Consider the following 27,014-nt stretch of genomic DNA (forward strand, 5'->3'; position numbering starts at 1 on the left):
TCAATTTTGCTAGGACTAATTCTACTTTTAGTAAGATTTCCGTAAGAATTCGCAAATATTTACCTAACAAATACAAAACGTCCTTGTCATAAATAGCAAAGAAAATATCAAAGACAAATTGGAAAAACAAATAACTTGGAAATTCATCATCATCATCATCATCATCTCCTCCTACGCCTATTGTCGCAAAGGGCCTCGGTTTTATTGAAAAATAAAATTACAGCAGAAAGGTGGTATTCTAAAGATTGGTTTTGAACCAGTGTATAACTCTGATATCAGATGGAAGTATCTGGTATCTAAACGATGAAAATGGGACAGAGACTTCTGTATCATCTCAAAATAATAATCTCGAATTTTTGCTCCGTAAATCTATAATTGTTTTTCGTATGTTTCAGGTATTATCTTCTATAACTATACTCTATCTCAAAATACAATAATGAACAATTCTTCGCTCAAGGGGTTAACTATTCCACTGTTATTGTTCAGTGATTATTTTCCTCTTGGTAAGGAAAGAAGAGACTCTTTAGCTATGGTAAGCATCTCTTTTAGAAGAAGGACACTGAAATCAAACCATTGTTCTCTAGCCTTGGGTAGTGCCATGGCCTCTGTAACATGGTCTTCCACTCTCTTGGGTTAGAGTTCTCTTGCTTGACAGTACACTCGTTCACACTACTCTTTCAAATTTCTCTTCTTGTTTTGTTACAGTTTTTATAGTTTATATATGAAATATTTATTAGAGTGTTGTTACTGTTCTTGAATAATTTTATTTTAATTGTTAATTACTTCTCGTATTTCCTTGTTTTTCTTTCCTCACTGGGCTAGTTTACCTGTAGGAGTCCCTGGGCTTATAGAATTCTGCTTTTCCAACTAGGGTTGTAGCTTAGAAAGTAATAATAATAATAATACTAACAACAACAACAATAATAATAATAATAATAATAATAATGATTATAATAATAAGGTTGTGGTGGCCTATTGGAAACGTCCCTGCCTGGCGATCGCTCGATTGGGGATTGAGTCCCACTCAAACTCAATAGTTTTTTCAGGGTCTGTAACCTCAAAACCCTTGTGAGCTAACGATCGGGGTTTGGTGTCATCAGCAACCACTGTCTGGCCCTCCCTGGTCCTAGCTTGGGTGGAGAGGGGGCTTGGACGCTCATCATTTGCATACATGGTTATTCTCTAGGGAACTGTCTTGCTTGCTAGGGCATTGTCACTATCCCTTGCCTCTGCCATTCATGAGTGGCCTTTAAACCTTTCAGGTAACAAGGAAAAACTAACGTAAGATACCGAAGAAGAAATATTATTATTACTATTATTACTAGCTAAGCTACAACCTTGGGTGGAAAAGCAAGATGCTATAAGCCCAGGGGCTCCAACAGGGAAAAATAGCCAGGTGAAGAAAGGAAATAAGGTAATAAATGAACGATATAAGAAGTAATGAAAAACTAAAATAAAATATTTTAAAAACATCAGCAACATTAAAACAGATATTTAATATATAACCTATAAAAAGACTTATGTCAACCTCTTCAACATAAAAAAAAACCTTTGCTGCAATTCTGAGCTTTTGAAGTTCCACCGATTCAACTACCCGATTAGGATGATCATTCCACAACTTGGTCACAGCTGCAATTTAACTTCTAGAATAAAAACAGTTGAAAAGAATTTCCTGTAACAGTTGAAAGAGATATTACAGTTTCTAAGTCATCCAGCTCGTTTGAGAGGGAGAATACCTACTCAGTTTTGTTATTGAATACTAAGGGCTTATTCTCCTGATGTATGAATTCTTAAGGTCAGATATGATGGCACATAATGAGTCCCTAGGGATTGCAAAAGAAGCAAGGGAAGGAAGAAAAGATGATGGGTTGACGAACTAAGAAAATTTGGGGGTATAAACTGTCATAGAGAGACCATAAACAGACGGGAGTGGAAGGACATGTATGAGGCCTTGGTTCAGGTGTGGATTATTAACAGCTAATGATTATGATGGTGGAATACATTATAAAAAATCAAGATTGAGTATGCAACTTATTTAAAACCTGCTTTTAAGATGAGGATACCTCAATGTGGTGAAAGGGTTTGCGTATCGCCCTGATCAGCAAAGCTGTACTAGTCAGGGGCACCTATACTCGGTTGGTTTGTTGTGAGCGATCAAAATAAAGTCTTCCACCATCACCAACATCCACTAGCCAGCGTGGTGATGAAAACTGACCACCCCCCAGACATGAATAAGGGCATGTCTGATTGACTTGTCCTGCAGTAGACTATAAACGGCTTCATTTGTTGCTGATGTTGTTGGTGTTGTTGTTGTTCGAATGAATTAGTTTCTATTTTTCCTTCTTTAGTTTGATATAATAAATAACTAACTCTTCTTTAAGTAAGTAACACAAATCACAATTGGTTGATGAAGTTTATTTACAAATTTCGTGTCTTTGATAATAAATACATAGTTTCACAAACAGATAACATAAACACATTGTGGTAACTAGTTTGCGAAAAGTTGTACTCTTAGGATGGGTGTCACTTAGGCCTTGGTTCCTTCGCGAGCCTTACGCTCGTCCTCGAGACGGGCGAACTCGATCTGGTCGAGGACGAACTGTGGGATGGGGTGGGGGAAGGCTGGGGCCACTGGCAGGAGGTCGGACTGGGGCTGGTATCCGTTCTCGTTGGCGACGAAGGAGACTGTGGCCAGAGATCCGTCTTCCTGTGGGTAGCTGCAAGAAGAAGAAGAGGAGGGTTTGTTTACAAGAGCCTTTTTGGAAAAGCCCAAGAGCTTTTCATTGAAGAAATTTAAACTTGGCAGACTTTGTCATTCTTAGAACGGCAGGAAAATGCCCCATAACTTGATTCCAAGTTTGAAAGTAGAGTATTTATAGATTTATGAAAAACTTATAAATTTTAAAACTAGGAACTAAATCATAGCGGAGTTCCATAGAGATTATTTACCTGTAAGATCCGATCATGTTGGATCCTCCAGCGACGCCCTCTGATCCAGAGAACTGGAAGACGATGCCATTCTCCCCCTCGAAGTCGGAGCTGTGGGCGCCGAGGGCGTCTGGGTTGACCTGGTTGCTCCTAAGGATGGCTACAGGAGGGTTGGTCAAGGGCAGCTTGTCAGCAAAGGATACGGCCACCAGGGCGAGGACAACGGCCTGAAGGAGTAGAAGAAATGTAAGGGATTTGTTTACGAGAATCTTGAAATGTCTTGTCAAATCTCTCGGAAAAATCTATTTTACAAAAGTGTTCTTCTTCTCAAAGCAACTTCCAAAGAGTTATAAGTTCTTTTATGGGTCAGGCAGTTCTGGAAGAACAGAGGGTACAATAGAAAGAACTTGAAGAACAGAGAATATGAAAGTCAGATCACGAAGTTGAGAGTCCAACTTACGATCTTCATCATTGTGATTCTTTGAGATCCGAGAGAAGTCTGATGAGGAATCGGTCAACGCTGACCATTTATATACCCGGGAAGGTAAAAGGGCAACTCAAGGTCATGCCCCAGGGAGAGCGGGTATGGGGTAGGGAGGGTCAGGTGACCTCTGAGATCCTTGAAAGCATCTGGGCACATTGAAGCACTCGATTCCGGTGGGTTGAAAGGGGAAACTTGACCGGTCTCTGATCTTATTAAATTCTTACTTTCTTTCTACGAGATTTTAGGTTTTGAAAAAAATGGTTTATATGGAGATATTTCTTTATAAAATGCTGTAGTCTCTAATATGTATTGGAATTCTGTTAAATAGATACTTTCAAAGCAAAGATCTGGCAGTAATTTTAGTCTCCTGGAAGAGTTTTAAACGTTATAGATGCAATATAATGTTAATTAATCTCATTGTAAACTTATAGGATTACCTTTTTATTTTTTTCCACAAATAATAATAATAATAATAATAATAATAATAATAATAATAATAATATAATAGTACTACTACTACTCCTACTACTACTACTACTACTACTACTACTACTACTAATAATAATAATAATAATAGTAATAAAAATAATGATGATAATAATAATAATAACAATAAATAATAATAATAATAAAAATAATAATAATAATAATAATAATAATAATAATAATAAAAATGCTAATATCTATAATTTACTACTACTACTACTACTACTACTACTACTACTACTACTAATAATAATAATAATAAAAATAATAACAATAATATACTCCCTTCATTATTTAAAAGCAAAACTACAAAATACACTTTGGCATTTCAATACTAAGTTTAAGAAAGTGAAACTCCATAAACCTCTGAATAAAAACGAATCAGATTTCGGTCGAATTTCATATCAAATTCTGACCATCTTTTATCAAAGGTCAGTCAAAGGATAAAAACCTAATATTTTCTGAACCGAACTTATATGAAAATCTGATTTCGAAGAGACATAATATATTCTTCTGAATTTCAAATGAGAGTCTTTGGGCGTGAGAAAAGCTCATTTGATCCCCAGGAGGGTTTTAGGTGTTGCTTAATCAAATGAGTCTCTATTGTGTTTATTATCTTTGCAATCCCAAAAGATCTGAATATCAAAGAATAAATAAAACTAAGATGTTCTATGTATCCAAGATTATGTAAAAACGAGTCCTATTTATGCAAGAATGTGCAAAAATGAGTCCTTTTATTTATCCAAGAATACGTAAAACTGTGACTTCCTATTTAACCATGAATATGTAAAACTGAGTCTTTCTATTACTAATGTGACAATATCCAGCAAAGTAGATTTCACATGTGTGAAAGGAGTGATATAGAAAACGCAAACCTCCGTCAAGGATAAGCAATCCGTCCACATAAAGGTCAAATCTCCCAAAGAAGTCCCATTCCTATCTCTCCCAAAATCGAATTTCAATTTTGCTAGGACTAATTCTACTTTTAGTAACATTTCCGTAAGAATTTGCAAATATTCATCTAACAAATATAAAACCTCCTTGTCAGAAATAGCAAAGAAAATCACAAAGACAAATTGAAAAAACAAATAACTTGGATATTCATCATCATCATCATCATCATCTCCTACGCCTATTGACGCAAAGGGCCTCAGTTAGATTTCGCCAGTCGTCCCTATCTTGAGCCTTTAATTCAATACTTCTCCATTCATCATCTCCTACTTCGCGCTACATAGTCCTCAGTCATGTAGGCCTGGGTCTTCCAACTCTTCTAGTGCCTTGTGGAGCCCAGCTGAACGTTTGGTGAACCAATCTCTCTTGGGGAGTGCGAAGAGCCTGCCCAAACCATCTCTATCTACCCCTCATCATGATCTCATCCACATATGGCACTCGAGTAATCTCTCTTATAGTTTCACTTCAAATCCTGTCCTGCTATTTAACCCCAAATATCCTTCTGAGGGCTTTGTTCTCAAATCTACTATACTAAATCCATTGGAGATTGTTTCATTGTCATACCATGACTCGTGTCCATAGAGTAACACCGATCTCACTAAACTGATATATAATCTATTTTTTATATGTAATTTCAGGCGATTTAAATTCCAAATTTTACTTAACCTAGCCATTGTCTGATTTGCTTTTTTCAATCTTTCATTAAACTCTAATTCTAAAGACCCTTTATTGGAGATCATAATTCCTAAATATTTGAATGATTCTACCTAATTAATTCCTTCTCCTTCCAATGATATTTCATCCTCCATTGCATAATCCGTTCTCATCATCTCTGTCATTCTTCTAATCATCTTCATCCCAACTTGGATATCACTGTGACAAAAATATGTTGACTTAACAGTAGCATTTGAAACTTCTTGAAACTCTTATCACCACTAAATTATTCAAGACTTTGGCAAGAAGATTGTCCAATAGAAGGAATGAAAAACCAACTCCAAATATATTTCATCTATATACTTGGAATTGAGGATTGAAAATCCTCAGTGAAGATTTGATAAGATGTAAAGGAAGCTGAGGAACAGAGAAGTAATAATGGGTCACAACGATACAGGAACAGGACAGTGTGAGTGAGGGATCATTATAAATTGTATTTTTATTACTTTTTGACAAAATGTAAAGAGAATTTAATGCTTTAGTTCAGAGAATTTAAGGCCCCAGTTCAAAGAGAATTTACCATTGCCGTTATTGGAAAAAGTCAATTATGTAATTTGTAGTTAATATAATTCTTACCTGACTGTAGAATGTACTGGTTAATTAACAAAAAAAAATCAAATACTTAATTCACAGAAAAATTAATGATTTTGGTAATGGAGAATTACATTATTCAATAAAAGTAATTCAATTTAATGTATTGAATCTAATGTAGCAGACATCATGGTATGTAATAGCAAAAGATTGAATTATCAACTTATTCAAACTTTATTCAACATATGCAGTTATTCTAAAGAAATGGACACATCAGATCAGAAGACCTGTGAGATACATTTTCAACACATCAAATTATGTAGGATAAATCATTTGATTATGAGGAGAGTTATAATTATCTAATCTTGAAAACAAATTAAGGATCGATCTAAAAGTGAAATGAAGAGAAGGACTAGAGAAAAGGTAACAAAGAAAGAAAGAGCGGGCTACTGACAGACCAGAGAAGTTTTGCTTCTTACAAACAACCTTTTTATTAAATCTTTGAGTCTTTCCATAGGACCACTGAGAGAACCACAGAAAGGACAGATGAAATATATGAATGCTATTAAAGAACAGGTAAGTGGAGCATACCTACTTACTTTTTTTCATTATGATGGTTTAGGATACAGCGAGTACCTCTAGCTGCTACTGCATCCCCGAGAGCATATGCAGCATTGGTCAGAGTGGACCACTACTAGCTTGAACAAGAGCTCACATGCCTAGCCCAGAAATACCCATGGATCTCTATTGCTAGCTGCCAAAGCTGCAGTGGGACTGTACCTCCTTGTTTGTTTACATATGCTACTACGGTGGTGTTGTCGCTCATCAACACAACCGAGTAACCACTTAAAAGAGGGAAAAATGCTGGAGTACAAGAAGAGCCGCCCGAAGTTCCAACACTTTACTATAGAACAGACGCCTTTGGTCGGACCATCGTCCTGATGCCATACACTGATGGAGATTTGCTCCTCAACCTTCCGTTGCTGTATGCATGAATAACAGGAGCTGTGGTGGGGGTGTCAGAAGAGGAGAACCTCTTGGAAGGTTCTTCTCATCCAGCCAACATTCCAGGTCTTGTCTGGCCTCTCCCCTATTTCTGTTAAACAGGAGACTCTTTGGACTCACTTCAGAAAGTCTTGGCAGAAAACACTTACAGCAATGCTCAGAATATTAAGACTGAAAAACAAGTTTTCAAAGGAAAACCACTAATATAGCTAAAAGGAATTTCAGTAAAAACAAGATAAAAGTATTGTATTTATTCATAAATATAGATTACATCAATAAATATGACGTATACAAAGTACACATTAACAAATGTGTCGTTCGGTTACGGTTACACTTAAAACAAATTTTCCTTTAGGCCTTGGTTCCTTCGCGAGCCTTACGCTCGTCCTCGAGACGGGCGAACTCGATCTGGTCGAGGACGAACTGTGGGATGGGGTGGGGGAAGGCTGGAGCCACTGGCAGGAGGTCGGACTGGGGCTGGTATCCGTTCTCGTTGGCGACGAAGGAGACTGTGGCCAGAGATCCGTCTTCCTGTGGGTAACTGCAAGAGAAAGAAGAGGAGGGTTTGTTTACATCAGCATTAGCAAATCAAGACAAAAAATCAAAGTTAGAATTCAACTTGGAACTTAATTCTAAGTTGATTCTGGGATTTATGAAGATCAGTGATGAGCTTCTTGAGTTGGAGGCCTCACCAAACTTTTCATTAGTCCACTAGGACAAAATGAGACTTTTTGGTCATCAAATTTGCGTTTAAGTTAACCAAGAAGTTTCATTATATCGATTTATGAACTGATTATTTAATTTCAAGTTACATTTAAATTTCAAATGTATCCAGGTAAGACTTTCTGGAGCCTAAATGAAATAATACAGGACTTTGTTTTTAGCCCAGAACTTGGTTTTAAGTCACAATATAAGTTAAAAAAGAATACATGAGAACTACTGAGTCAGAAACTTGATTTTCCTAATAGGAATATATACCTGTAAGATCCGATCATGTTGGATCCTCCAGCGACGCCCTCTGATCCAGAGAACTGGAAGACGATGCCATTCTCCCCCTCGAAGTCGGAGCTGTGGGCACCGAGGGCGTCTGGGTTGACCTGGTTGCTCCTGAGGATGGCTACAGGTGGGTTGGTTAAGGGCAGCTTGTCAGCAAAGGATACGGCCACCAGGGCGAGGACAACGGCCTGAAGGAGTAGAGGAAGAAGGATAAGTGATCACAGAAGAGATGGACAGCATACGAAATCGTATCTAGAATTGTTGAATCTTAAAACTGCGAAATATCAGTTTGTATGAGAAATGAAATAAGAAGAAAATGTCCCAGTTTCTCTTCCATCAAAAATGACTGTTCTCGAGTCTTCAGATTCTTAGCAAGGAACAACAGCAACAACAACAACAAGAAAGTGACGGATCTAACTTACGATCTTCATCATGTTGATTGGTTGGAAGTCAGGGACGGACTGAGGTGAGGAGCTGAGGTTCAGCACCCTTTTATACCCGGGCTAGGGAGGAGGTCAGTCGAGGTCAGGCGTCAAGAGAGGGATTCCAAGTGACCTCCAACGCCCCTAAATGTGTCTGGACTTTTGTCGTCTGGTCAAACCAGTTTGACCATAGTTTGACCAGATCTTGAATCGAAACTATACAATGCATTATATGCATATAAATGTAGATAAAGGTTATATATACATATGTATATATATATGCATGTATATTTATGTATATATATTTAAGTAAATAATCATCTGTATCCATACATATATACATGCATAATACATACATACATGGATACATATATATATATATATATATATATATATATATGATATGTATGTATATGTTTATATATATATATATACATATATATATATACATATATATATATACTATATATATATATATATATATATATATATATATATTTATATATATATATATATATATATATGAGTATGCGACATTATAGCTAGGTCCAAAAAAGCTAGTTTTATGTAATAAAGTTTTATATTAATATTGATTAAAATCTGTTCTGCTGTAAATAATCAATATAAACACACACACACACACACACACACACATAGCTTTAGCAACAATACATTTTCTCGAAACTAGTTATTTTGGTTAACAGCTCTTTTTGAACCAGCTCAAATGTACTACTAGCTATTTTGTCACAATAGCAATTTTGGTACTAGATATTATAGAACTAGCTATTTTGTCGCACTAGCTCAATTGTACTGGCTCTTTTAGGCCTAGCTCTTTTGGATCGCTCCCATATCTATATATATATATATATATATATATATATATATATATATATATATATATATACACATATATATATACACATAAATATATATATACATAGATATATATATATGTATATATATATACACACAATAAATGATATTTTTTATCAACACGCGTAACTTTAATCAATGTAAATAACAACAAAAAATGTCATTTAGTATTAATTTCTAACCTTGGGAATAAATATGTCCTAATCCTTGTATGCAAAATATGTGTTTTATATGGTGAGTTTAATGAAGTTTTTAAGAGTATTATGAGTATCATAAATTGAAGGGCGCGATCACTGAATTCTGTTATAAGTGACGTGTCCCTAGAATTATAAGGTGATGTGTTTTACAGTAAATTTCCATCACAGAGGAGAATTCCACAAAACCTAACAATTCAGTATGTTTATGGAGCAACATTGCATCTTACTTGCAGAGGGTTAGTCAGTACTATTCGAGTGATCAGTAGACAAGGTACTGACCTGAATTCAAGAACCTTTTTCAAATAAAGTGAAAAAAACCCATGTTCCGATGTCTCGTTATCCGTGGATATGGGACACATTCGTATCAGGTGTGCAAATGCGTCTGTTTGTGTATGCTGTGAGCGAAGTTGTTCTTTAAGCCAGTAAAATAAAAGTTCAAGATGCACAAAATCTAACATAGCAGACACTCCTACTACGGGAGATGAAAACGAAGAAGTTGGTTATAGTGATGTTGATGAAAAATATAAATGAGATCTACGAACGGAGGACTTAGAAAATAAGTTAGACAAGCTAGCAGAATTAATGAACAGATTCTTGGTTGAACGAGGAGAGAAGTGGCGCGCAACCACAGCATATCCAACGTACATGAACGAAGTTCAAAGGCACACAAATGGAAGTACACATGCACAGCCGAGTGAATATACGCAAAACATCGTAATTCGAAAGTTGCCAGAACTCCAGGCAAGTGTTAGGCCTTTTGATGATCAGCGGCCAAACCAAGGGTTTCAATCGATCGTAATGTTTTTGAGAGACTTTGCTCTGAAAGAGAAAAAGCAATTCATGTAATTAGGTTGCTGAAAGATGCTCCAGCAATGCAGGTAATGTGTTGGCCACAAGACAGTTTAACAAGTTATACTGAAATAAAATGACGTTCAATTGAGAAATATGCCTTACCCGATGCGAGAAAATGGGACATAAAAGAAAATTATAAACCCAAAATTCGGGAAGGTGAATCCGTTCTTAGTTTTGCAACTCGCATTTTTCGGGATTGTGATTCGTTTGCTAACCGGAGTGCCAATTTCCCAGGTCATAAAAAAGCAATTGCCCGTAAACATATTCGCAGATTAGTGAACCCGTATTTATGTGGTTATTTGTTCGATGACAATCATTCATTAGCAGACGTAGTGATGGCGATACAAAACATTCTAGACAGTTTGCCAAAAGAAAAAATGACTGAGAATAACTGCCCTGATTCCGAGAAAGTGGCAGCCATGAGAGAACTTTGTCAGCAGGTGAGAAGAGTCTTCAGATTTTGGCAGTGTGAGGGAGAGGGGCACTGACGAGTGGAGTGCCCCACCCAAGGATTCCCCCACTGTTACACTTGTCAGGCCTACTGTCACCTATCTCGAGAGTGCCCAGCAAAAAACGCTGAGGGCGGGCGGGCTGCGGCACACACACACACCATCCCCCACCCAACATCCGAGGAAAAGGAAACAGAGGAAGGGGGAGACGAGGGAGACCGATGCCCCCCCCCCCCCCTTGCATAACATCAGAAGCAGCAGCCGAGGCAATGGTGAGAGTGACTCCGACAGACTTGGTAGAGCAGGCACTGGGACCTCCATCGGTACCCCCACCTCAACCCCGCAGCACTAGGGACAGGAGCAGGAGGCAGTGGCATTGCAAGCGAGGTCACTACCCCATATACCCTAATGGGCGGCTAGGAATATTAACAGTTAGGATTGACCTACCAGATAAGTCCATTCGAGCGCTGAACAACATAGGAGCCAGCATTTCGCTGATTGAAAAAAGATTCTCCTCAAACCCACTACAGTAAGAGGCATTCATCATCCTCGACGCGGCAGGAGGAAATAAACTACATGCAAGCCATACAACGATCTTCAACTTTAAAGTGGGATCGGTGAAGTTTACACATGATTTTTTTTGTCTTGCCCACCTTGGGAATTTCAGGAATCGAGGCTATATTAGGGTTAGATTTTATCAGTAGTAATCAAATATGCATTTTGGGGGAAAAAGATACAATAACAGTAAAAGCAAGAGGTTGCATTTTGCTGATAGAGGGTAATGAGAGAGTAAGTGCTTGTGCAGGAAAGGAAGGACAATTAAGTTAGGTAGCAGCTGTACCTTAAAGAGGAAAAGTATTCCCCCCCCCCCCCCGTGTCAGCCTCTTCCGGAAGGAACCAAGGTCGTTGTTAAACCCCATGACAATTGGGCACACATAGTCTTAGAGGGCTTGTCAGAAATAAAAGAGAACAGAGCTGATATAACGATAGTTAATTTGTCAAATAAAAGAGTTGTGTTAGGAAGTGATTTTGTGTGTGAATTAGTCATGTGAAATTGTTAATAATGGGATCTTGGGAGCCACAACTCCAGCCCGCACTGACGAACGCACTCAGAATTTGACTATGCAAGCTCGAAAATTATGTCCGCCAAAATATCAAACTGTAGTTTGTGACACAATAAATATTCCGATGTAATTGCAATTGGAGAAGAGCCACCCGAGAGGATTGATCCATTTCCCTTTAGCATTGAAACTGGGCAGGTGGAGCCGATCAGGTCAAGGCCTTATAAGGTACCCATTCATTTCCAGGGAGAGATAGAAAGGGAAATTAATAAATTAAGGGAACAATGGATAATCAAGGAGAGAGAATCCCCCTGGGCTTCTCCAATTGTAGCTGTTAGGAAAAAGGATGGCTCAGTAAGATTATAGGAAGTTGAATGCAGTCACTAAGGATAATGCATTTCCACTGCCCTTGATCGAAGAATTACTTGAGAAGGTACGGGATAGTAAATATTTTACAACTATTGATTTAAAGTCTGGATACTATCAAATATCCATTCAGGAAGACAGTAAATGTAAAACGGCATTTATAGCTAACGATCAACTATTTCAGTTTAATTTTCTTCCTTTCGGTGTTAAAAAAGCTCCAAGTCATTTCTCTGGACAAATAATGGCAGTTTTGTCTCCCTTAATTTGCCACAATGTTCTTGTTTATTTAGATGATATCATAATTACGGGGAAAACGGCTAAAGAATATAATAACAATTTTCGTAAAGTTTTAGAAGCATTGCGACGTAATAGTATGAAAATAAATTTGTCAAAGTGCAAATTTTTCTGTAAACAGGTCAAATTTTTAGGTCACATAGTAACCCCAGAAGGTAACCAACCCTGCCCCAGTAAAGTAGAAGCTATTAAAGATTTACCCAGGCAACATACCCCTAAGGAAGTAGCTACAGCTGCATCCCCGAGAGCATAAGCAGCATTGGTCAGAGTGGACCTCTGCTAGCTTGAACAAGAGCTCACATGTCTAGCCCAGAAATACCCATGGATCTCTATTGCTAGCTGGAAAAGCTGCAGTGGGACTGTACCTCCCGGTTTGTTTACTTATGCTACTACAGTGGTGTTGTCTCTCATCGACACAAACGAGTAACTACTTAAAAGAGGGAAAAATACTGTGAGTGCAAGAGGAGCTGCTCAAAGTTCCAACACGTTGATATAGCACAGACGCCTTTGTTCGGACCATCGTCCTGATGCCATATGATGGGCATCTCAATTTTCCTTTGATGCATCCATGAATAACAGGAGCTCTGGTGGAGGTGTCAGTGGAGGAGAACCTCTTAGAAGGTTCTCATCCAGCCAACATTCCAGGTCTTGTCTGGACTCTCCCCTATTTCTGTTAAACAGGAGACTCTTTGGACTCTTCAGAAAGTCTTGGCAGAATATTAAAGATGAAAAACAAGTTTTCAAAGGAAAACCACTAATATACCTAAAAGGAATTTCAGTAAAAACAAGATAAAAGTATTGTATTTATTTATAAATAGAGATTACATCAATAAATATGACGTATACAAAGTACACATTAACAAATGTGTCGTTCGGTTACGGTCGCACTTAAAATAAATTTTCCTCTAGGCCTTGGTTCTTTCGCGAGCCTTACGCTCGTCCTCGAGACGGGCGAACTCGATCTGGTCGAGGACGAACTGTGGGATGGGGTGGGGGAAGGCTGGAGCCACTGGCAGGAGGTCGGACTGGGGCTGGTATCCGTTCTCGTTGGCGACGAAGGAGACTGTGGCCAGAGATCCGTCTTCCTGTGGGTAACTGCAAGAGAAAGAAGAGGAGGGTTTGTTTACATCAGCATTGGCAAATCGAGACAAAAAATCAAAGTTAGAATCCAACTTGGAACTTAATTCTAAGTTGTTTCTGGGATTTATGTACATCAGTAATGAGCTTATTGAGTTGGGGGCATCACCAAAGTTTTCATTTAAGTCCACGAGGAAAAAATGAGACTTTTTGGTCACCAAACTTGCGTTTAAGTTAACCAAGAAGTTTCAATATATCTATTTCTGAAGTAAATATTTCATTTCAAATTATATTTAAATTTCAAACGTACCCATGTAAGACTTTCTAGAGCCTAAATGAAATAATACAGGACTTTCTTTTTAGCCCAGAACTTGGTTTTAAGTCACAATATATGTTAAAAAAGAATAACATGAGAACTATTGAGTCAGAAACTTAATTTTCCAAATAGGAATATTTACCTGTAAGATCCGATCATGTTGGATCCTCCAGCGACGCCCTCTGATCCAGAGAACTGGAAGACGATGCCATTCTCCCCCTCGAAGTCGGAGCTGTGGGCGCCAAGGGCGTCTGGGTTGACCTGGTTGCTCCTAAGGATGGCTACAGGAGGGTTGGTCAAGGGCAGCTTGTCAGCAAAGGATACGGCCACCAGGGCTAGGACAATGGCCTGAAGGAGTAGAAGAAGAGAGATAAGTGATCACAGAAGAGATGGACAGCATAAGAAATTGTATCTAAGAATTGTTGAATCTTAAAACTGCGAAATCTCAGTTTGTATAAGAAAAAGAAAAAGAGGAAAATCTCCCAGTTTCTCCTCCATCAAAAATGACTGTTCTCGAGTCTTGAGATTCTTAGCAAAGAACAACAACAACAAGAAAGTGACGGATCTAACTTACGATCTTCATCATGTTGAGTGGTTGGAAGTCAGGGACGGACTGAGGTGAGGAGCTGAGGTTCAGCACCCTTTTATACCCGGGCCATGGAGGAGGTCAGTCGAGGTCAGGCGTCAAGAGAGGGATTCCAGGTGACCTCCAATGCCCCTAAATGTGTCTGGACTTTTGTCGTCTGGTTAAACCAGTTTGACCATAGTTTGACCACATCTTGAATCGAAACTATACAATGCATTATATGCATATAGATGTATATAAAGGTTATATATACATATGTATATATATGCATGTATATTTATGTATATATATTTAAGTAAATAATCATCTGTATCCATACATATATACATACATAATACATACATACATAGATACACACATATATATATATATATATATATATATATGATATGTATATATATACATATACATTGTATATGTTTATATATATATATATATATATATATATATATATATATATATGATATGTATATATATACATATACATTGTATATGTTTATATATATATATATATATATATATATATACATATATATATATATATATATATATATTTATATATATATATATTTATATATACATATGAGTATGCGACATTATAGCTAGGTCCAAAAAAGCTAGTTTTATGTAATAAAGTTTTATATTAATATTGATTAAAATCTGTTCTGCTGTAAATAATCAATATAAACACACACACACACACACACACACACACATACACACAGCTTTAGCAACAATACATTTTCTCAAAACTAGTTATTTTGGTTAAAAGCTCTTTTTGAACCAGCTCAAATGTACTACTAGCTATTTTGTCACAATAGCAATTTTGGTACTAGCTATTATAAAACTAGCTATTTTGTCAAACTAGCTCAATTGTACTAGCTCTTTTAGGCCTAGCTCTTTTGGACCTAGCTCTTTTGGATCGCTACCATATATATATATATATATATATATACATATATATATGTATATATATATATATATATATATATACATAAATATATATATACATAGATATATATATATATATATATATATATATATATATATATATATATATATATGTATCTATATACACACAATAAATGATATTTCTTATCAACACACGTAACTTTAATCAATGTAAATACCAACAAAAAATGTCATTTAGTATTAATTTCTAACCTTGGGAATATATATGTCCTAATCCTTGTATGCAAAATATGTGTTTTATATGGTGAGTTTAATGAAGTTTTTAAGAGTATTATGAGTGTCATAAATTGGAGGGCGCGATCACTGAATTCTGTTATAAGTGACGTGTCCCTAGAATTATAAGGTGATGTGTTTTACAGTAAATTTCCATCACAGAGGAGAATTCCACAAAACCTAACAATTCAGTATGTTTATGGAGCAACATTGCCTCTTACTTGCAGAGGGTTAGTCAGTGCTATTCGAGTGATCAGTAGACAAGGTACTGACCAGAATTCAAGAACCTTTTTCAAATAAAGTGAAAAAACCCATGTTCCGATGTCTCGTTATCCGTGGATATGGGACACATTCGTATCAGGTGTGCAAATACGTCTGTGTGTGTATGCTGTGAGCGAAGTTGTTCTTTAAGCCGGTAAAATAAAAGTTCAAGATGCGCAAAAACTAACATAGCAGACACTGCTACTACGGGAGATGAAAACGAAGAAGTTGGTTATAGTGATGTTGATGAAAAATATAAATGAGATCTACGAACGGAGGACTTAGAAAATAAGTTAGACAAGCTAGCAGAATTAATGAACAGATTCTTGGTTGAACGAGGAAAGAAGTGGCGCGCAACCACAGCATATCCAACGTACATGAACGAAGTTCAAAGGCACACAAATGGAAGTACACATGCACAGCCGAGTGAATATACGCAAAACATCGTAATTCGAAAGTTGCCAGAACTCCAGGCAAGTGTTAGGCCTTTTGATGATCAGCGGCCAAACCAAGGGTTTCAATCGATCGTAATGTTTTTGAGAGACTTTGCTCTGAAAGAGGAAAAGCAATTCATGTAATTAGGTCGATGAAAGATGCTCCAGCAATAGAGGTAATGTGTTGGCCACAAGACAGTTTAACAAGTTATACTGAAATAAAATGACGTTCAATTGAGAAATATGCCTTACCCGATGCGAGAAAATGGGACATAAAAGAAAATTATAAGCCCAAAATTCGGGAAGGTGAATCCGTTCTTAGTTTTGCAACTCGCATTTTTCGGGATTGTGATTCGTTTGCTAACCGGAGTGCCAATTTCCCAGAAGGTCATAAAAAAGCAATTGCCCGTAAACATATTCGCAGATTAGTGAACCCGTATTTATGTGGTTATTTGTTCGATGGCAATCATTCATTAGCAGACGTAGTGATGGCGATACAAAACATTCTAGACAGTTTGCCAAAAGAAAAAATGACTGAGAATAACTGCCCTGATTCCGAGAAAGTGACAGCCATGAGAGGCACTCAACAACCCCCAAAGTGGGAGAGGGGAGAACTTAGTCAGCAAGTGAGAAGAGTCTTCAGATTTTGGCAGTGTGAGGGAGAGGGGCACTGACGAGTGGAGTGCCCCACCCAAGGATCCCCCCTCTGTTACACTTGTCAGGCCTACTGTCACCTATCTCGAGAGTGCCCAGCAAAAAACGCTGAGGGCGGCCGGGCTGCGGCACACACACACCATCCTCCACCCAACATCAGAGGAAAAGGAAACAGAGCAAGGGGGAGACGAGGGAGACCGATGCCCCCCCCCCCCCCGGCATAACATCAGAAGCAGCAGCCGAGGCAATGGTGAGAGTGACTCCGACGGACTTGGTAGAGCAGGCACTGGGACCTCCATCGGTACCCCCAACCTCACCCCCGCAGCACTAGGGACAGGAGCAGGAGGCAGTGGCATTGCAAGCGAGGTCACTACCCTATATACCCTAATGGGCGGCTAGGAATATTAACAGTTAGGATTGACCTACCAGATAAGTCCATTCGAGCGCTGATCAACATAGGAGCCAGCATTTCGCTGATTGAAAAAAGATTCTCCTCAAACCCACTACAGTACGCGGCATTCATCATCCTCGACGCGGCAGGAGGAAATAAACTACATGCAAGCCATACAACGATCTTCAACTTTAAAGTGGGATTGGTGAAGTTTACACATGATTTTTTTGTCTTGCCCACCTTGGGAATTTCAGGAATCGAGGCTATATTAGGGTTAGATTTTATCAGTAGTAATCAAATATGCATTTTTGGGGAAAAAGATACAATAACAGTAAAAGCAGGAGGTTGCATTTTGCTGATAGAGGGTAATGAGAGAGTAAGTCCTTGTGAGGGAAAGGAAGGACAATTAAGTTAGGTAGCAGCTGTACCTTAAAGAGGAAAAGTATTAACCCCCCCCCCGACACTTACGAGCATATCAGTGACCCCGTGTCAGCCTCTTCCGGAAGGAACCAAGGTCGTTGTTAAACCCCATGACAATTGGGTACACAGTCTTAGAGGGCTTGTCAGAAATAATAGAGAACAGAGCTGATATAACGATAGTTAATTTGTCAAATAAAAGAGTTGTGTTAGGAAGTGATTTTGTGTGTGAATTAGAGTCATGTGAAATTGTTAATAATGGGATCTTGGGAGCCACAACTCCAGCCCGCACTGACGAACGCACTCAGAATTTGACTATGCAAGCTCGAAAATTATGTCCGCCAAAATATCAACCTGTAGTTTGTGACACAATAAATATTCCGATGTAATTGCAATTGGAGAAGAGCCATCTGGGAGGATTGATCGATTTCCCTTTAGCATTGAAACTGGGCAGGTGGAGCCGATCAGGTCAAGGCCTTATAAGGTACCCGTTCATTCCCAGGGAGAGATAGAAAGGGAAATTAATAAATTAAGGGAACAATGGATAATCGAGGAGAGCGAATCCCCCTGGGCTTCTCTAATTGTAGCTGTTAGGAGAAAGGATGTCTCAGTAAGATTGTGTGTTGATTATAGGAAGTTCAATGCAGTCACTAAGGATAATGCATTTCCATTGCCCTCGATCGAAGAATTACTTGAGAAGGTACGGGATAGTAAATATTTTACAACTATTGATTTAAAGTCTGGATACTATCAAATATCCATACAGGAGGACAGTAAATGTAAAACGGCATTTATAGCTAACGATCAACTATTTCAGTTTAATTTTCTTCCTTTCGGTGTTAAAAATGCTCCAAGTCATTTCTCTGAACAAATGATGGCAGTTTTGTCTCCCTTAATTTGCTATAATGTTCTTGTTTATTTAGATGATATCATAATTAGAGGGAAAACGGCTAAAGAATATAATAATAATATTCGTAAAGTTTTAGAAGCATTGCGACATAATAGTATGAAAATGAATTTGTCAAAGTGCAAATTTTTCTGTAAACAGGTCCAATTTTTAGGTCACATAATAACCCCAGAAGGTAACCAACCGTGCCCCAGTAAAGTAGAAGCTATTAAAGATTTACCCAAGTCACGTAACCCTAAGGAAGTAGCTGCTGCTGCATCCCAGAGAGCATATGCAGCATTGGTCAGAGTGGACCTCTGCTAGCCTGAACAAGAGCTCACATGCCTAGCCCATAAATACCCATGGATCTCTATTGCTAGCTGAAAAAGCTGTAGTGGCACAGTAACTCCTTGTTTGTTTACATATGCTACTACGGTGGTGTTGTCGCTCATCAACACAACCGAGGAACCATTTAAGAGGGAAAAAATGCTGGAGTGCAAGAGGAGCTGCTCGAAGTTCCAACATGTTGATATAGCACCGACGATTTTGGTCGGACCATCGTCCTGATGCCATATGATGGGCATATCAATTTTCCTTTGATGCATCCATGAATAACAGGAGCTCTGGTGGAGGTGTCAGTGGAGGAGAACCAGCCAACATTCCAAGTCTTGTCTGGACTCTCCCCTATTTCTGTTAAACAGGAGACTTTTGGACTCACTTCAGAAAGTCTTGGCAGAATATTAAAAATGAAAAACAAGTTTTCAAAGGAAAACCACTAATATACCGAAAAGGAATTTCAGTAAAATCAAGATAAAAGTATTGTATTTATTCATAAATAGAGATTACATCAATAAATATGACGTATACAAAGTACACATTAACAAATGTGTCGTTCGGTTACGGTCGCACTTAAAATAAATTTTCCTCTAGGCCTTGGTTCCTTCGCGAGCCTTACGCTCGTCCTCGAGACGGGCGAACTCGATCTGGTCGAGAACGAACTGTGGGATGGGGTGGGGGAAGGCTGGAGCCACTGGCAGGAGGTCGGACTGGGGCTGGTATCCGTTCTCGTTGGCGACGAAGGAGACTGTGGCCAGAGATCCGTCTTCCTGTGGGTAACTGCAAGAGAAAGAAGAGGAGGGTTTGTTTACATCAGCATTGGCAAATCGAGACAAAAAATCAAAGTTAGAATCCAACTTGGAACTTAATTCTAAGTTGTTTCTGGGATTTATGTACATCAGTAATGAGCTTATTGAGTTGGGGGCATCACCAAAGTTTTCATTTAAGTCCACGAGGAAAAAATGAGACTTTTTTGGTCACCAAATTGCGTTTAAGTTAACCAAGAAGTTTCAATATATCGATTTCTGAAGTAAATATTTCATTTCAAGTTATATTTAAATTTCAAACGTACCCATGTAAGACTTTCTAGAGCCTAAATGAAATAACACAGGACTTTCTTTTTAGCCCAGAACTTGGTTTTAAGTCACAATATATGTTAAAAAAGAATAACATGAGAACTATTGAGTCAGAAACTTAATTTTCCTAATAGAAATATTTACCTGTAAGATCCGATCATGTTGGATCCTCCAGCGACGCCCTCTGATCCAGAGAACTGGAAGACGATGCCATTCTCGCCCTCGAAGTCGGAGCTGTGGGCGCCGAGGGCGTCTGGGTTGACCTGGTTGCTCCTAAGGATGGCTACAGGAGGGTTGGTCAAGGGCAGCTTGTCAGCAAAGGATACGGCCACCAGGGCGAGGACAATGGCCTGAAGGAGTAGAAGAAGGATAAGTGATCACAGAGGAGATGGACAGCATAAGAAATCGTATCTAACAATTGTTGAATCTTAAAACTGCGAAATCTCAGTTTGTATAAGAAATAGAATAAGAAGAAAATATGCCAGTTTCTCTTCCATCAAAAATGACTGTTCTCGAGTCTTGAGATTTTTAGCAAAGAACAACAGCAACAACAACAACAACAACAACAACAAGAAAGTGACGGATCTAACTTACGATCTTCATCATGTTGAGTGGTTGGAAGTCAGGGACGGACTGAGGTGAGGATCTGAGGTTCAGGACCCTTTTATACCCGGGCCAGGGAGGAGGTCAGTCGAGGTCAGGCGTCAAGAGAGGGATTCCAAGTGACCTCCAACGCCCCTAAATGTGTCTGGACTTTTGTCGTCGGGTTAAACTAGTTTGACAATAGTTTGGCCAGATCTTGAATCGAAACTATACAATGCATTATATGCATATAGATGTAGATAAAGGTTATATACATACATATATATATATATATATATATATATATATATATATATATATATATATATATATATATATATGTGTGTGTGTGTACGTATATATATATACTGTATATATATATATATGTATAATGTGTATAATATATATATATATATATATGTATATATATATTTATATATGTATATATATTTATATTTATATATATACTGTATATATATATATATATATATATATATATATATATATATATATATATATATATATGCACACAATATATGGTATGTATTTTTATATTTATATATATATATATATATATATATATATATACAGACAATATATATGTTTTTATACATATATATACATATATATATACATAAATACATACATATATATGAATATATACACAATATATGATATTTTTTATTAACATGTGTAACTTTAATAGATGTAAATATCAACAACAAACGGTATTTAATATTAATTTCTAAACTTGGAAATATTTATATCCACTGAAAATTTTCTCAGAACAAAGACTTCAGGTGTGTTAGAAGATAAATGATTATCATAAATAGCCATTTGTTGCAAACTCCTTAATCAGCTTATAGCATCTTTATTTTCCAACTAGGGTTATAGTTTATCTAGTCATAATAATAATAATAATAATAATAATAATAATAATAATAATAATAATAATAATAACATCACAGTGGAGATGAGTTGATTCCAAGATCACAAATTCTTGAATTCGACAGGAATATGTACAGGACTTGGAATGAACTTTTATCTCTCTTTATGGCTCATTGGTAAAGTCTGCAGCTCAGGAATATTTCGACTCGGAGGCAAAGGATTGATTGAGTTCTTGTCCAGTCAGAAGCCTTTATGTTGAAAGAAGTTTCAGTGGATGTCTATTCTCAAAGGTAGAATTCCATATTAAATCCAATTTCGGGTTGATATTTACACACACCCACATATACATTCATATACAGTATATATATATATATATATATATATATATATATATATATATATATATACATATACTGTATATATATACACACATATATATCTATATATATGTGTATATATACAGTATATATATATATATATATATATATATATATATATATATATATATATATAGTATAACTTCTAACTGTAATCGAACTTATTGGTCGAAATAAAGTCCCTTTTTTCCATTTCCTGCTTCTTTTATGGGCCTTTTTGAAGAAACACACATATATATGTTTATATACATATACTGAATATATACATATAATTTATATATATATATATATATATATATATGCATATATATGAATGTATGTATATATATATATATATATATATATATATATATATATATATATATATATATATATGTATATATACACACATTTGTACATATCTATATATACATAAATGTATACATATATATATATATATACATATATATATATATATATATATATATATATATATATATATATATATATATGTATACACATTTGCATTTGTATATGTATATATTTATACATACATAAATGTATATATATATATATATATATATATATATATATACTGTATATACATTTGTATATGTATATATTTATATATACATAAATGTGTATATATATATGTATATATACACACACGTATATATATATATATATATATATATATATATATATATATATATTTACACACATTTATGTATATATAAATATATACATATACAAATGTATATATATATATATATATATATATATATATATATATATACTGTATATATACATTTATGTATATATAAGTATATACATATATAAATATAAATGTGTATACATATATATATACATATATATGTATATATACATATATATTTATATATATATACACACACACACACACATATATATATATATATATATACATATATATATTCAAATCTATTTATGTGTGCACGTGCTTGTTTAAATGTATTGGTATATGAGTATATTTATATTATGACACAGGGTGACAGAACTACAGAACTATATTTCTACTACTACTACTACTACTACTACTACTACTACTACTACTAGTAGTAGTAGTATTTTTCCCATAAAGCACAGTCAATGTCATAACTTAGTTACCCCTTGTAACCCATCGCCGCTCGCACCAGACCCCTACTTTTTAGTGTAGTGTGCAGTACCAGTCAAGCAATTATGGATATACAATCAGGGCTCCTCTGAGGTATCCATGAAAGTAGAGCTATTTTCCCTGTTGGAGCCCTTGGGCTTATAGCATCCTGCTTTTCCAACAAGGGTTGTAGCTTGGCTAGAAATAATAATAATAATAATAATAATAATAATAATAATAATAATAATAATAATAATAATAATAACAATAATCTGCTTTTTAATCATTCAAAACCAACTTTTGTTTTCTGTGGGGCGATTCAACCTTTTCCTTATAAGAAGCCATCAGCTTCAATCAAGTTTCTCCACGGGGAATCATTCGCCCAAAATGCTAAGTTTTCCTTTAACTAATTTTGAAGATAATTTCATTGCAAAGTTCCCAGTAGAATATAGTAACCACCATTCTTGCTCAGTTCTCGGCAAAGATGACCCTTATCCCTCAAAGGAGTTTTAACTTTGCCATAAACATCTTGTCTGCATCAATTTCTCAGATAGTTTCCTTTCTGAGTACCCAGATGGATAAGGTAATTATCCTCTTTCCAGTTTCTTTTAAATGAAAGGGTGATTTTTTATTAGTCTGTAAGAAATGGGAAATTTCAATAAGAATTAATCATAACTTCATGGATAAAAGAAATGGAAGATACGTATTAGTACATGATTTACTTAAATGCTTTATGGCCAAACTGTAATATGAAATCATGTGTTTCTTATACTAATGATCATTGCAGTTGTGACGTCAGCTTATAGAATTAAGTTGACCATTCCTTCTTCAAAGTCACTCAAGATTTATATTACTCTTATTCATCACTGCTTCAAATATCAACAATATTTTTCAATCTTCTTTTGTTTTATTTCATGATGGGACTCAATCCTTGAAAGGTTAACACCAACATCACATTTCCCGTTTTTTTTTTTTTCTGATATAAGTTAGCACCGAGATACCAAAACATTCCCCTTACCTCAAAGGGTTAACTACTGCACTGAAACTGTTTAGTAGCCGCTTTCCTCTTGGTAAGGGTCGAAGAGATTCTTTAGCTTTGGCAAGCAACCCTTCTAGGAGACGCACACTCCAAAATCAAACCACTGTTCTCTAGTCTTGGGTAATGCCATAGACTCTGTACCATGATCTTCCACTGTCTTGGAGTAGAGTTCTCTTACCTGAGGCTACACACATGCACACTAATCTGTTTCTTTTTTTTCCTTTGCTTAATGGGCTATTTTCCACGTTAGATCCCTTATATCGCTAATAGCACCCTGCTTTTCCAATTAGGGTTGTAGCTTAGCTAGTAATAATTATATTATATTCTTACTAATTATCTTCCTTTGCTGAGCCATATAACAATTATTCAACTACCACATCTAAAGAGCTTTCCCTTTTCAAGGGTCGAGAGGACGGCCTTGAAACTTTTCAATCCTTCTCTTTTCAATTCCTTATGTTTTGCAATTTTCATTCAGGATTAATCTACAACGAAGCTTTCGGCTTCTTAGCTTTTCACAAGATACCAACAATGCTTTATTAGATTAATTTTTAGCGAAAATGTACGGCTTTTTTTTTTTTTACCTACTTTAAACCATGAGTATTTAATTCTGATACTTTTGAGAACCATGTGTGAAACTACATTAATTTTTCATAAATAGATTGGAATATATTTTGTAATAAAATTATAAAAATCTTCTCATAATTTATTTACAAACATAGCACTTATTAAATACATAAATAGTACAGTACATTTGAATAAAACCTTCGTTCGAGTTGGCCATGAGACGCAATGCCTCAAAATTCTTATGAAATCTTAGGCCTTGGTTCCTTCGCGAGCCTTACGCTCGTCCTCGAGACGGGCGAACTCGATCTGGTCGAGGACGAACTGTGGGATAGGGTGGGGGAAGGCTGGGGCCACTGGCAGGAGGTCGGACTGGGGCTGGTATCCGTTCTCGTTGGCGACGAAGGAGACTGTGGCCAGAGATCCGTCTTCCTGTGGGTAACTGCAAGAAGAAGAAGAGGAGGGTTTGTTTACAAGAGACGTATTCCTGACTTCGGGAACTAGAACTCGACTTTTAAGTTGGAACTGTAGTATAAAGAATAACTTCATAGGACTTGACTTTCAAGTTAGCACTCAAGTCTGAATAGACCAATAAATTTCATATTGTAAGCAGGACTTTATTACAAGTAACTTACAACGAATCTCCAAGTAACCAACTTTCAAAGAAAACTTGACTTGAAGTAGATTATAAACTCCAAAAAGAGGTGCAAGACTAGGTGAACTTGGAAGCAAGAAAGTCATATGATTTACCTGTAAGATCCGATCATGTTGGATCCTCCAGCGACGCCCTCTGATCCAGAGAACTGGAAGACGATGCCATTCTCTCCCTCGAAGTCGGAGCTGTGGGCGCCGAGGGCGTCTGGGTTGACCTGGTTGCTCCTGAGGATGGCTACAGGAGGGTTGGTTAAGGGCAGCTTGTCAGCAAAGGATACGGCCACCAGGGCGAGGACAACGGCCTGAAGGAGTAGAAGAAGAAGGGTAAGGGATCCCAGAGGAGATGGACAGCGTGAGAAATCGTATCCACGAAGTTATGTACCCGGTGATATTTAAGCATCTATTTATATAAAAATTGGACAAAAATTGCCCTAAAGTTTCTTGTTCATCAAAAGAAAATGTTATAGTTTCTTGGATTTATAGAAAAAGAATGATAGAAATATCTCACGAGGAGATTGATAGCATATAAGACATAAACTGTCATCTCTTCAAAACCAAAAGCTCTGACGTCTAGAGATTCTTAGCGAAGAAGAAGCAGATCCAAAGCAAAAACAAATCGGACCAAACTTACGATCTTCATCATCTTGAGTCGTAGGAAGTCGGGACCGGACTATGATCACACAACGCCCAATACCCTTTTATATAGACCGGGCCAGTAAGAGGGATTTCGGAGGTCACGGACAATTTGACCTCGACGAGAGGTCACCTTTCTCGAATAACTAAAAATGATGAGAAATATATCCATGATGAAGGATGATTCGAGGAAAATGAAGTTACTGCTTCGTATTTTGTAGCTTTTGATGCTCGCAAGTGACATTAGGTCATACCGACCTCTTAAAATATACAAAAAATAATGAAGAATGAAATATTGGAAAATCAATAGATATATAAAGAAGGTATCAGAAATGAATGAATGTAAAACTTTGAATGAAAACACAAACACACGCACAGCCTCACATGCTAAGGTCTTTTATTTGTTTGCATAACACCTAACCTTATTTTATCAGTAATTTACGGGATTTTCCCATGACAGGTTTATAAACCCAGAGGACTTGCGAACCCCAGGTTTGGGGGTTTGTGAAGAACACGTTGAAAACCTCGGGATTTTACGATTTTTAGTTTTAGATCCTAGTGGGTTTAGAATCTCTAGGTTTGTGAACCTCAGAATGACAGCCCATGGGGTTACGGTGGCCTACAGGACGGGAGATCGAGTGCCACTCAGACTCGATAGTTTCTTGTAGTGCCCGCAACATAACCATCCTTGAGAGCTAAAGATGGGGTTTTAGGTAGCCTATAGGTCTACGTGCTGAGTCATCAGTAGCCATTGCCTGGTCCTCCCTGGTCCTAGTTTCATGGAGAATGGGCTTAGGCGCTGAGCATATGCCTATATGGTTAGATTCTAGGGAACTCTCCTTGTCCCTTGCCTCTGCCATTCATGAGCGACCTTTAAAACTTTAAAGTGAATCTCTGTCCCAACCCCAGTTTGAAACTCCTTAGATTATGTACCTGGTAGT

The 27,014-nt window shown here is 36.8% G+C and overlaps 6 protein-coding genes across 6 annotated transcripts in view; all 6 read right to left on the reverse strand.

Moving 5' to 3' along the window:
- Positions 1–2,400: 2,400 nt before the first annotated feature.
- Positions 2,401–3,482, reverse strand: LOC137658322 (cuticle protein AMP4-like). The gene is made up of 3 exons (XM_068392992.1): positions 3,389–3,482; positions 2,950–3,155; positions 2,401–2,717 (listed from the first exon to the last, which is right to left on the reverse strand). Exons 1-3 carry the CDS (start codon positions 3,398–3,400, stop codon positions 2,528–2,530), a joined length of 408 nt encoding a protein of 135 aa, XP_068249093.1. The 5' UTR covers positions 3,401–3,482; the 3' UTR covers positions 2,401–2,527.
- Positions 3,483–7,335: 3,853 nt separating this feature from the next.
- On the reverse strand, positions 7,336–8,619 carry LOC137658323 (cuticle protein AMP4-like). Its single transcript, XM_068392993.1, has 3 exons — positions 8,518–8,619; positions 8,078–8,283; positions 7,336–7,640 (listed from the first exon to the last, which is right to left on the reverse strand). Exons 1-3 carry the CDS (start codon positions 8,527–8,529, stop codon positions 7,451–7,453), a joined length of 408 nt encoding a protein of 135 aa, XP_068249094.1. The 5' UTR covers positions 8,530–8,619; the 3' UTR covers positions 7,336–7,450.
- A 4,832-nt stretch (positions 8,620–13,451) lies between these two features.
- Positions 13,452–14,630, reverse strand: LOC137658324 (cuticle protein AMP4-like). The gene is made up of 3 exons (XM_068392995.1): positions 14,577–14,630; positions 14,145–14,350; positions 13,452–13,704 (listed from the first exon to the last, which is right to left on the reverse strand). Exons 1-3 carry the CDS (start codon positions 14,586–14,588, stop codon positions 13,515–13,517), a joined length of 408 nt encoding a protein of 135 aa, XP_068249096.1. The 5' UTR covers positions 14,589–14,630; the 3' UTR covers positions 13,452–13,514.
- A 4,997-nt stretch (positions 14,631–19,627) lies between these two features.
- Positions 19,628–20,924, reverse strand: LOC137658325 (cuticle protein AMP4-like). The gene is made up of 3 exons (XM_068392996.1): positions 20,823–20,924; positions 20,373–20,578; positions 19,628–19,932 (listed from the first exon to the last, which is right to left on the reverse strand). Exons 1-3 carry the CDS (start codon positions 20,832–20,834, stop codon positions 19,743–19,745), a joined length of 408 nt encoding a protein of 135 aa, XP_068249097.1. The 5' UTR covers positions 20,835–20,924; the 3' UTR covers positions 19,628–19,742.
- Positions 20,925–24,914: 3,990 nt separating this feature from the next.
- On the reverse strand, positions 24,915–26,103 carry LOC137658326 (cuticle protein AMP4-like). Its single transcript, XM_068392997.1, has 3 exons — positions 26,072–26,103; positions 25,537–25,742; positions 24,915–25,228 (listed from the first exon to the last, which is right to left on the reverse strand). The coding sequence occupies exons 1-3, from the start codon at positions 26,081–26,083 to the stop codon at positions 25,039–25,041; spliced, it is 408 nt and encodes a 135-aa protein (XP_068249098.1). The 5' UTR covers positions 26,084–26,103; the 3' UTR covers positions 24,915–25,038.
- A 71-nt stretch (positions 26,104–26,174) lies between these two features.
- The window catches only part of LOC137659248 (uncharacterized), an 8,920-nt gene continuing 8,080 nt past the window's right edge, over positions 26,175–27,014 (reverse strand). Inside the window, exon 3 of the mRNA XM_068394280.1 lies at positions 26,175–26,219. Coding sequence (XP_068250381.1) covers positions 26,175–26,219 — 45 coding nt within the window. The remainder of the gene's footprint in view (positions 26,220–27,014) is intronic.

Source organism: Palaemon carinicauda, chromosome 19 (assembly GCF_036898095.1).
Source record: "Palaemon carinicauda isolate YSFRI2023 chromosome 19, ASM3689809v2, whole genome shotgun sequence".
NCBI lineage: Eukaryota > Metazoa > Arthropoda > Malacostraca > Decapoda > Palaemonidae > Palaemon > Palaemon carinicauda.